Source organism: Mustela nigripes, chromosome 2, assembly GCF_022355385.1.
Source record: "Mustela nigripes isolate SB6536 chromosome 2, MUSNIG.SB6536, whole genome shotgun sequence".
Lineage (NCBI taxonomy): Eukaryota > Metazoa > Chordata > Mammalia > Carnivora > Mustelidae > Mustela > Mustela nigripes.
Genome location: NC_081558.1, coordinates 88,088,889 through 88,101,615, shown reverse-complemented (window position 1 = coordinate 88,101,615; position 12,727 = coordinate 88,088,889). Strand labels below are relative to the sequence as shown.

At 34.3% G+C, this 12,727-nt stretch overlaps 1 protein-coding gene across 5 annotated transcripts in view; it reads right to left on the bottom strand.

Moving 5' to 3' along the window:
• The window catches only part of ATP2C1 (ATPase secretory pathway Ca2+ transporting 1), a 168,654-nt gene that overhangs the window by 76,740 nt on the left and 79,187 nt on the right, over positions 1-12,727 (bottom strand). For all 5 annotated transcript variants that reach the window (XM_059390914.1, XM_059390915.1, XM_059390913.1 and 2 more), the window contains 4 exons: positions 10,533-10,622; positions 8,519-8,554; positions 5,351-5,412; positions 1,201-1,309 (listed from right to left, as the gene is read on the bottom strand). In XM_059390914.1, coding sequence (XP_059246897.1) covers positions 1,201-1,309; positions 5,351-5,412; positions 8,519-8,554; positions 10,533-10,622 — 297 coding nt within the window. The remainder of the gene's footprint in view (positions 1-1,200; positions 1,310-5,350; positions 5,413-8,518; positions 8,555-10,532; positions 10,623-12,727) is intronic.

The following is a 12,727-nucleotide window of genomic DNA, read 5'->3' as shown; positions in this document are numbered from 1 at the left end:
TCAGATTTTGGGACATAGTAAGTATTCAACGACTTACACTTCTACAGGTGTTAATGAACAGCCTGTTAATTCCAAAAAGTAGATGAGACTGGCATGCTAAACCAGGTGCCTAACTCCATTTTCTAGCCCATCAATCTATTCTATACACTGTGGCCAAATTACGGGTAAGATTATTTGCCAGCTGCATATGACCTTCAAATTTAATTCCTAACCAATAAAATCTGAAGTAGAGCTTTGCATCCAAAGCTCCCTGAATCTGATTCCACCATATATTTTCTACCCTTAAAATATTCCCATTAGCCCTATGCTATACAGTAGGACACTCATAGTGATCTGAATAATGCTGTTTCATGGACTTCCTCGTCTCTGCCTAGTACCGCCCTTCAATTCTCACCACCAAGGCCATGTTGTCTGAGGCATTATCTGATTTTCATTCAAATCAGAAGTAAACACTCCTTTCTCTAAATTTTGACACTCCATTCTTTGTACTTCTCTTAGTCACTTATCAGGTTCTATCTTATTATATGGTGAGTGATTTATGTACACAAATAGTAAGCTCCCTGATCAGAAGGACTCATTACATCATCTTTGTGTTTCCCACAAGACCTACCACACATTTTCATAAAGATCAGCTGATTCACTAATGGATATCTCAAAAGACTCTGTGGTAAAGATAAATATATTTTAAGAAAAGAAGACATGTTTATATATGTTACATTTTAAACTTGAAAACCAAGAGTCCAAATCAACTATGCATTAATTCTTAAAATTACTAATGTCTATCCTTCAATCTTCATCCAAGTATTTTCACTTCTCAGATTACAAAATGCTATGGTCTGAATATGTGTCCCCATATATGCAACTTTATATGCTGAAATCCTGTCAAATATAAGGTATTAGGAGGTGTGACTTTTAAGATGTGCTTAAGTAATGAGGGTGGAGTTCTCACAAATGGGATTAGTCTTCTTATAAAAGAGACCACCTCAGAGCATCCTAGCCCCTTCCACCATGTAAGGACAGAAAGAAGGCACCAGCTATGAACCAGAGGAGGGTCCTCATCAGAATGAAACTGGGCTGAGCCCTCAATCTTGAATTTCCCAGCCTCCAGAATTATCAGAAATAATCTTCAGTTGTTTATAAGCGATGCAGGCTATGGTATGTCATTACAGCAGCCCAAAGAAATTAAAACAACAAACTTACCTCAAACAAGCGTAAATCAGCAGGAACTCTGTCCCCAACAGAAAGGCAAACTGTATCACCTGGAACCAGGTCTCGAGCAAGTGTATGTTCCAATTTTCCTTCACGTACACTGTAACAGAAACAGAAACAACCACAGCTAAAAAAAGAAAGTCACTCCACTTATTTAAAAAAAAATTTTTCTAGTGGACTCACGCAAGGAAAAATACATTGTAGTATTATTAATACTACAAAGAAGCTAAGTGAAAAAGAAACTAAGCAAACAATTATTTTTCTATTCTTGGTAATTAAGATGTTCAGATGGCAAAAAAAAAAATCATTGGAAAAAATGACCAGTTATCGTTCAAATGTAAAATGTGAAAACTGAAGCAACCTTATTCTGGGTCTGTTTGATTGGGCATCACTGCAACCCCAGCAGTGCTTAGCACATAGTCACACAAGGGAAAAAAGCTTCTGTTGAATAAATCGATGTCTCAAAATCTCAATACTAGAACTTAAAAGTTTTAATATTATAATTTCTGAACAGAACATGAATTTTTCACATTGGACTAATGATTTCTACCTTATGTTTAGAGAAATTGGTGCCATAAAGTATACTGGACTACTCCTATCCATTTTTTTTTTTTAAGAGTGAAAACCCATTTTCATTTGTCTCCATGTACTTTTTTATTTCCTCTGATTTCTTGGTTGGCCCATTCTTTTAGCAGCATGCCATGTAGCTTCCATGCATTTGTGTTCTTTCCAGATATTTTCTTGTGACAATTTCCAGTTTCATATCATTGTGGTCAGAAAAGATGCAGGATATAAATTTTAATCTTTTTGAATTTATTGAGACTTATTCCGTGGCCTAGTATGTGATCTATTCTGAAGAATGTTCCATGAGCACTTGAAAAGAATATGTACTCCACTGTTTTGGGGTGGAATGTTCTGAATATATATATTAGGTCAATTTGGTCTAATGTGTCACTCAAAGTCATTGTTTCCTTGCTGATTTTCTAAAAGAAAAAAAAAATCAACTGTCTAAAATCTTTGGGACACAGCAAAAATTTTTCTAAGAGGAAAGTTCATAGCAATACAGGCCTACCTCAAGAAACAAGAAAAATCTCAAATAAAGAAAATTGGCAGAATAAAGCCAAAGCCAGTAGAAGGAAGAAAATAATAAAAAGATTAGAGCAAAATAAATAAAATGGAGACCAAAAAACAATAGAACAGATCAGTAAAACTAGGAGCCAATTCTTTGAAAAGATCAACAAAACTGATAAACCTTTAGCCAGACTCCTCAAGAAAATAAGAGGGAGGACTCAAATAAGTAAAATCAGAAATAAAGCAGGAAAAATAATAATATCAGAGAAATACAAAGAATTATAAGAGAATATTATGACAAATTACATGCCAACAAACTGGACAACTTTGAAGAAATGGATAAATTCCTAAAAATATATAGCCTTCCAAGACTGAATCAGGAAGAAAGAAAATTGAACAGACTAATTACCAGTAATGAAATTCCCAGTAGAAGTCCAGGACCAGGTGGATTCACAGGTGAATTTTTTTTTTAAGATTTTATTTATTTATTTGACAGAGAGAGAGCAGGAGAACACAGCAGGGGGAGTGGCAGAGGGAGAAGCAGGCTTCCCAGCTGAGCAGGGAACCTGATGCGGGTCTCAATCCCAGGACCCTGGGATCATGACCTGAGCTAAAGGCAGTTGTTTAACCAACTGAGCCATCCAGGTGCCCTTCACAGGTGAATTTTACCCAGCATTTAAAGCAGAGTTAATAATTATTCTTCTCAAACAATTCCCAAAATAGAAGACAAAAGCTTCCAAATTCCTTATATAAGGCCAGCATTACCCTGACAACAAAAACCAGATTAATACACTATGAAATATAAAAACTACAGGCATTTATCTCTGATGAAGACAGATGTAAAGATCCTCAAAAAAATATAAGCAAGGGGCATCTGGGTGGCTCAGTGGGTCAAACCCTCTGCCTTCAGCTCAGGTCATGATCCCAGGGTCCTGGGATCAAGCCCTGCATTGGGCTCTCTGCTCAGTGGGGAGCCTGCTTCCCACTCTGTCTCTGCCTGCCTCCCTGCCTACTTGTGATCGCTCTCTGTCAAATAAAAAAATAAATAAAATTTAAAAAATATATATATATATAAGCAAATCAAATCCAACAACACATTAAAAATATCATTCACCATGACCAAGTGGGATTTATTCTAGGAATGCAAGGGTAGTTCAATATTCCCAAAATCAATCAATATAATGCATCACATTAACAAGAGAAAGGATAAAAACTATATGATCATCTCACCAGATACAGAAAAAGCATTTAACAAAGTACAACATCCATTCACAACAAAAACTCAACAAAGTAGGTTTAGAGGGAAATCTGTTGCATTTCTATGCTCTAATAATGATGAAGCAGAAAGAGAAATTAAGAAAACAATCCCTTTAAAATTGCACTAAAAAGAATGAGATACCCTGGAATAAACTTAACCACAGAGGTGAAAGACCTATACCCAAAAAACTATAAAACACTGATAAAAGAAACTGAAGATGACCCAAACAAATGGGAAGACAGACACATAGATCAATGGGACAGAACATAGAGCCCAGAAATAAATCTATGCTTATGCGGTCAATTAACCTATGACAAAAGAGGCAAGAACATACGACGGGGGAAAAGACAGTCTCTTTAGAGGCACCTGGGTGGCTCAGTCATTAGGAATCTGCCTTCAACTCAGGTCATTATCCCAGGGTCCTGGGATCGGGCACTACATCGGACTCCCTGCTCAGCAGGAAGCCTGCTTCTTCCTCTCGAAGTCCCCCTATTTGTGCTCCCTCTCTCACTGTGTTCTCTGTCAAATAAATAAAATATTTAAAAAGAAAAAAAATTCTCTTCAGTAAGTGGTACTGGGAAAACTATATAGCTACATGCCAAAGAATGAAACTAAACCACTTTCTTTCACCACACACAAAAATACACTCAAAATTAAGACCTAAACTATATAACACCTAGAAGAAAACACAGGTAGTAATTTCTTTGACATCAGCCACAGAAACATTCTTCTAGACATGAACTCTCAGGCAAGGCAAACAAAAGCAAAAATTAAATGTGGGAACTACATGAAAATAAAAAGCTAGTGCACAGCAAAAGAAACCACAACAAAAACAACAAGATCAAGCAACCTAATGAATGGAGAAGATATATGCAAAAAATATATCCAATAAGGGGTTAATATCCAAGATATAAAAAGTCCTACAACTTGATCATGATCCCAGAGTCCTGGGATCAAGCCCCGTATCAGCAGGGAGCTTGCTTCGTCCTCTCTCTACCTACTTGCGATCTCTGTCAAATAAATAAACAAAATCTTTAAAAAAAAAAAAAAAGATATCACTTTACATCCATCAGAATGGCTATAATCAAAAAGACAAGAAACAACAACAAGTGTTGGTGAGGATGTGAAGAAGGAACCTTCATGCACTGTTTGGTGGAATGTAAACTGGTACAGCCACTGTGGAAAAGAGCATGGACATTCCTCAAAAAATCAAAAATAGAATTACCATATGATCCAGTAAATGAAAACATAATTCAAACAGACATATGCATCCCTGAGTTTATTGCAGCATTACTTGCAATAGCCAAGATATGGAAGCAACCCAAGTCTCCATCCATAGATGAATGGATAAAGAAGATGTGGTGTGTACGTACACATACACACACACACAGGAATATTACTCAGCCATAATAAAGAATGAGATTTCACCATTTGCAACAACACAGATGGACCTAGAGGTCCATATTAAGTGAAATAATTCAGACAGAGGAAGACAAATACCATATGACTTTACTCATATATGGAATTTAAGAAGCAAAACAAATGAGCAAAGAAGAAAGTGATAAACAAACAAAAAAAGATTCTAAATACTGAGAACAATCTGGTGGCTACCAGAGGAAAGATAGGTGAGGGTATAGGTAAAATAGATAAAGCAGATTAAGAGTATACTTACAGTGATGAGTACTAAGTCATGTATAAAATGCTGAATAATTATATTATACACCTGAAACTATATATATAACACTGTATACTAATTATACTTCAATTGAGAAAAAAAAAGTAGAAATCCATAATCAGAAACAAGGATCATACCAATGGCATTCTGGTGGCATAAGTTTACTCAGTTCTTCAAGAGATTTTTCTGAACGATATTCCTATTTATTAAAAAAAAATAGCAGAACATAATAAGAGAAAACATTTATAAAGAAACACAAATATATATCTTCTTATGTACATATTTCATGTTAGACTTAATAATAATCTCTTTTAAAAAAAATTTGCCCCAGTTCTTATTTTTTCCTTTACTTGTGTTTATATTCCTAATAAATAAAAGTGTATCCCTTATTAAATAATGTCAAATTATAGTGGCTAAACAATTCTGACAATTAAATATTCCCAATTTTATATGTTAATATTCAATGTGAAATCTAAGGTCAGTTTATTTATAAGAAAATGAAGAACACTCATTAGTGTGTCCAAAGAGTATATAATTTTCAGTCATTAAAAGTTAAAATAATTGAGCCTCATGATGAAGATAATTTTACTTTTAGTATTTAATGACCAAAGAAGCCAAAGACAATACACTGCTAGCAAATCTGCTTTGAGGATTTAAGCACATGCTTACTACAAAGGTTTAAGGAGTAGGTTTGCTTAGAAAGAACATCTGTTAAATAAGAGTAAGTTGTGGCTGGCACTCCTTTCACAGACACCTTTCCCACCACCCTGAACTATCCAAAAGCAGACAATCTCAGGAGCCCTAAGTCTGTGATGCTCCAGCCCTTCTCTATGCAGACAGTCAAAGCTGAGGGCCAAAGACATCTTTCATCTCACCGTACTACTCAGTCCACGTTTCCATGGGCAGTCTTGCCTCACATAACATCACTGCTATTTTTGTCTCACGTTTGCACTAATTACACCAATCTTTTGATCTAAGTTTAAAAAGGGAGAAGGGTGAGTAGTGGGATTTAAAGTTGGGGAGTGTTTTGAAATGACTGCAGTGCCAGTATTATTCAAAATTTCACATCCGTCACAAACTTTTTGAAATACCAAATGCAAGGCTGTGTAAGAGTAACTTAGAATTAAATCAGCTCTTACTTAGGCAAGAGGAACAAATGTGAGAGTAAGGCAAATCTATAATATGAAAATTCTAAGACATCCCTCCCCAACCATAACTTGGATATTAAATAATTTGCAAGTTTTATCCAAAAACTCCACATAAGTCTAGAAAACACTCACCAAGATCTAGATCCTAGTAATAAATGACATAGAAGCTTCCCAATCTTTACTTCCCTTTTCAGCCTTCTTAGGCTTCACTCCCCTCAACTACAGAGATACTTCTGTATCAAACCATGTTTTAACATTTCACTAAAAACCTGATAGTCATCTCTAGTGAACGCTTAAAAGTTATATTTTAAGTTTATTGTAAGGTGGCATCAACTTATGGCGATGTAAAACAATTAGCTATTTTCATGGCTGTGGGAGGATACAATGGGGTGAGAAATGGAGATTTGAAAGAAAAGGAAAAAAGGGCAGACATAAATATAAAAATACACAAGCACTCTCCTCCTAGAACCCAGATAAAAACATAAATACTAAAGCTAAATCACTGATAATTTCAGAGTTTTGATATTTCATGACAAAGTACTATATTAAATTTAAGTGGCAGCAAAATAAGATCTTTTTAGAGAGGGTTTTTAATTGCAGTTTTAAGAATATTTTGTTGGTTTCAAGGCAAATTTGGGTAAAGGGCTCATGTATGTATAAGAAACCAGACCTACCAATCTGAAACTGCGTTTTTCACAAATGTTTCAATTCTTTGTGGAGTTTTCCATCAACTAAACCTATGACAGAGACATTTAGCAGATGGTTTCCTGCCATTACCTTCAGTACATAACATGGGATCTTTGTGGGAAAATCCCACACTATGTTAAAAACACAATTCTGTAGGATTTTTTGAGGTAGGTACTGTCTATATACCAACAGAACAAGCAAAATTCCTCTTATCCATTGTGATAATATCGTTGGAATCCCTCTGAAGAAAGTCACTCAGTATTTCTTAAGCATTATTAAAGCTGCAAGAGGGTTCCAATTACTGGTTAAGTGGGTAGTAACCACTTGCATGTCTAAATGAAGAGCTGCCTTGAAGGATGACCTGGAAGGTCCGCCTGGAAGGACCTCTACTAGACTAACTAGCTCCACCTGCCCCAGGGCAACTTTTGTCTTTTCTAAGCAAGAAGATTCCCTGGAAATAGAATCCCTGCCGGTCTACTGATGTAGCTCACAAACTTGCTGCTGATAACCTGATTACAAGTGACTTTTCTACAGTGGGTAACTGTAAACTAGTAACTTAATCAATTAGAGGTTGCCTAGAAAACCTGAATAATGACAAGAAATACTCAAGGAATTAACCACAGACATGAGAATAACCACAATCACTTAAAATACAGTCTTAAGAGACAAAACAACATGAACCTGAGTATCATATATAACATTTTTCCCTAAACTAGAATAGTCTTATTTTTTTTTATTTTATTTTTGAGTAATCTCTATACCTAATGTGGGGCTCAAATCATAACCCCAAGATCCAGAGTCACACACTCCAGCAATTGAGCCAGCGAGATGCCCCAATCCTTCTATTCTTATTAACTATGCTTTAAAACTTTTAGCTAATAAAATGAAACCTGCCAACATTGTTATAAAATATGAAGTTATCAGATAGTAAATAAACAAAACTACGCCTACATTTTTATACATGCCTACACTTGTGATAAAAATCCTGCCATTACCTCTACATTATTCACATTTCATTTTTAAAAGGGGTTCTTCATCATTTTTATTTACTATTTCAATGTCTATGCTGAATTAGAAGTTTGATCCACATCAGAACATTCTTTCTGTGTAGGAAATGAGGAATTTAAACCTGGCCCAATTCTTTAAGTGGAAAAATTTTTTAAACCTGTTGCTGGACTTTATTTCTATTACTGTGCTTTTTTATTCCATCTGCTTCAGTTACCTTTAATTTCATCAAATAAAAACTACATTTTCTTCATGCTACTATCTAAACTAAAGCAGTCAAGTTAGTTCCACTAAGTACCCTGGAGAACTGAGTTTCTGAAATCATTTCAAAAACAAAGAATGAATTGTTCTAACCAGTATCACCAACTCCCAATAACCACAAATTTTCCCATAAGCCACCTCAGTTTTTTTAAGAAATTAACTAAAATACCACTTTCATGCTGACAAAAGAGGTCACCTACTCACCTGAACAAAGGCAACCGTGACGACGATAAGTATTGCCTAAACAAAACAAAGAAACAACCTTTTAAAGCAGACACCATAACTTCAGAAATAATCATGTTTATTTTTCTAACTTTATCTACAGTCCCCAGATACCAGACACTAACCACTGATATCAACTCAGGAAGAAATCACAACTCTGCTTTAGAGAAAACACAGACATCCAACAGCGGTTTAACTCCCCTAGGACAACTTCTCAAATTTGATCTCAAGATCCCGTTCTGCTCTAACAAACTGAAAACCAGCATTTATGTGGGATATAACCTATTGATATTTAACCATAATTTAATACTTTTTCAATTGCTCAGTTTTAATTCCTTTTTATTAATTCATCTAAAAAGTAATAAAAAACCATTACAAATGTTAACACATACATTTTTTATGAAAAATACACTTGCCAAATAAAAAAATTTGTGAGAAAAGTACAAGCATTTTCGATTTTTCTTTTATGTCTGCCTTAATACAAAGCTAGATTTTCATACTTGCTTCTGCATTTAATCTATTGTTCTATGTTGATTAGGCTGAAGTATAGGTAGAAAACCTAAACTCATACAGATAATGTTGGAAAAGGAAGGAAGGAGTAGTTTAAAAGATTTTTCAGATTGTGGATATTCTTCTTAGCTACTACACCAAAATTAGAAAAGTGTCAGTTACTTAGAGTAATTTGCAATGTAGAATCGAAACTGTATCAATGAACTTTTTATAATCTATTATAGTAAAATCCACTGATCTATTTTCAATTTGAATGGACCTTGGTCACTGAAAACATTGTTAACATCTTACACTGGTCATGTAGAAAATACTGATTCACTTGGCTTTTCAAATCTTTCAAGTGTTGACACATTTCTTATTAGTTAAAAAAAAATCATTCATTGAAGTACTACTGATCTCTTTAGAATATAGTCAAATACTGGGAAGCTATTTAACACGTAGTAATTCATAAATATTTTGCAAAATTCTAAGTATCACTTGAAAGCTTGAATTTTATCACTGGCATAAATGCTGTTTATTTTTCTTGAAGCGATAGTTTCATCTCACTCACTTCCTTAAAAAAAAGTGCCTCAGTTATCCAAGTCTTAAAAACCAAGTTTGTCTATCATTTATTCTTTCTAGTTAAAGCTTAGTTCAGCTAACCATAATTGCCCTTCCTTGAAACAACCATTGTACCTCAATATACATTAAGTCCTTTATGCATATTTCCCATTTTATTACACAGAATATTCAAAAGGTATGTACTCAACTGTCAAGATTTAATGAAATTAATTTTTACTGCTTTATGAAAAACACCCCTGAGAGAATCAATAAAAGAAAACAATGACCACTAGAATAGTTTGGTGCCATTATTTTGACTTGAGTCAACAGTTTTACCTGCTATTGTTTTTGCACCACTGATGCAAATATCCAAAGTAAAAAAAAGTTTTAGTATTATAAAAATAGTTTTGACATTAACACGCTCCCTGAAAAGGTCTTAGAGACACCTGGAAGTCCACAAACAAGAGCTTTAATCAATGCTTGTACTTGTTATAAATTTTTTATACTACAATAAACCAGAGAGAAAAAAAGAGGAGGAAACTTTCAATGAAAGCTAGAACAGCTTAGCCAGAAAGAATAAAATCTTTCATAGTAAATAGAGTGTTCACTGTTAAGTAACATTTTTAATTTCATAATCATCAGGCTTCAGTTCATAATTAGTAAAACATTCTCAACAGAAAGTAAACTAAATTGAAATTTTAACCAGAAATATGTTACAAAGTATTTCATATCTGTAAAATTATATGGTTGTTAAATAATTCCTATGAGTGTTAATCACAGACCCTTGAACATTACTTGAGATTACTACAACAAAATGCAGAATTCAGATATTAACAAAAAACCTGAAGAAACATTATGCACTTCTCAATTCATTTTCCAAAATAAAAGCCAATCCTAATTTTAAATGATTATCCAACAGTTTAAAAATATACGTATTTTTTCTTACCACAGTGATACTGACAGCATCATCAAACTGATGCATTAAAACACTGATGACTGCAGAAGCCAGAAGCAGCATAATAAGGGGATTTTTAAACTGAAAGTGAAAACAAACAGCAATTCAACAGTTTTGTATGAATGATAGTTGTGCTCCATCACAACAAAAACTTAAAAAAAAAAAAAACTACATGATTAGAAAATTAGGAGTTTAAGTTTGAGAGTTTATCTCTCTTCAATTAACCAAAAAAGTATTTATACTTAACTACATTAAAAGTCATCATTTCATAAGTTCCTTTTCAGAAGAAAAGAAAATTAAATTATCAATACTTAAAACTAAGAATTTACCAATTCCTTATGATATGCATGTATTTTTGGTATATTAATAAATACAGCTGTTCTGAATGTCTACTGAGGCTAGAAAGTGGAAAATGATTTTTAAGATAAAGATTTTGGTTAACACTGGATACACCTAAATTATGAAATCCAAACATTCCTATACTTAATAAATTAGCACAGATTACAATTCTGTGGTTGATCCACATGCCCCACGAATAATCTCCTTCATCAGCTAAAAGCCAACAATAAGATCCACTCAACAGAGGCCGAAAATTTTCCAAATGCTGGTTTTCCTAATATCTATCTGGCAGAAGCAATAGTATCTAAGGAAATAGAACCACACCACCAACCCAACCAGGCAGCACTTAAATGACCAACACCAGAGCTACCCTAAATTCTTTCCATTACTCCTTAAGCATCAGACCTCTGTTGCCAGAACATCTTCCTCTGATGAAGTTCTGCCAATCACTATTAAAGGTGCAAAGTAACTAGGCTACAAAGAATTCATCCCACCAGAAAGCCCCAGCCCGTTGATATCACAGCAGCGAGGTTAGATGCCATCACCTCCCATTCCCTTTATGACTCCATTCCCTGGCACAGTGGTTCTGACCCTGTTTCACACCAGAATCATGTGAAGAACTTCTAACAAGTGCCTAGGATCACACCAGACCAATTAAATCAGAATCTCTGGGCATAGGGCCCAGGCTTCAGCATTTTTTAAGTGTTCCCAAGTGATTCTAACACCTAGACAATTGAAAATCACTACTCTAGCAAACTAAAACTACAACTGCAATATGGTTCAGGGTTAAGGAACCTCATACACCTGCCTGAGTCAGAGTACTTGGGTTTAAATCCAGCTCCTGTCACTTAGATACGACCCAAGTGCCTCATTTGGTAAAATACTACCTTATACCAAGACTGTGGTAAAGAGGAACTAAGAATGTATATTTAAAACACTGTGTAAACCATGAACACTCTCTTCAAATGTTAGCTCTTATCATCATAATTTGAGGATAAGACCCATCGGCTTTTTTATTATAACCTCTGAAATAGCTACACCATGGTAGCAAGCATACTACTTGATTAATGGCAGGTTCCAGGCAAATGTTTGCAAAGCAACAAATTCAGTGTTCTTCACAGAGAAACAGAGTCACCCAGTGCTTTATGACTAACAACTGATATTTGCTGTTAATTGCTGTTTGTGCTGAACTGTATTACACTACTTCTGTTTCATTCCCATAGCAATTCCATGATGCAGGTAGTCAAGCTTTGAAACAGGAATAAAAAAGTAAAACATTAAATTATACTACCTACTAATAAGTCCAATCATTGTGGTTTATAAATTCAGAATGAACTTCCTCAAGTTTTAGGTAATATGGAAATGTGGTAAATGTGAGAATACAACATGCATACAAAAAATACTCTAAAAACATATGAGAGACATACACACACACGAGATTCTTTTAATCCCTAAAAATACAGTTTTTCCACTTTAGACAAACTCATCTGCAAAATTAAGACTGATAAATTTGGGCCCATTAACATGACCTTTAGAAAAGCCACTTCTAATAGTACTTCTAATACTTCTAAAAGTATTTCTAAAAGTACTTCTAAAAGTACTTCTAATGTACTTAGAAGGCATTAAAGGTTTTCTTTACTAAAAAGAACTTGTTAAAAAATAAAAATAAAAAGATCTTGTTTGGCAAACTAACCCTATGAGCTGAAAACTGGCCACCGGATTCTTAGAACTTTTCACACTAACATATTTGTTATCAAGATAAAAGAAAATCCTACAATACATGTTTCTGAAAAGATTAGGATATTGACAAAATGTAATTAAAAATAGCTATTGTTTATTGATAGCTT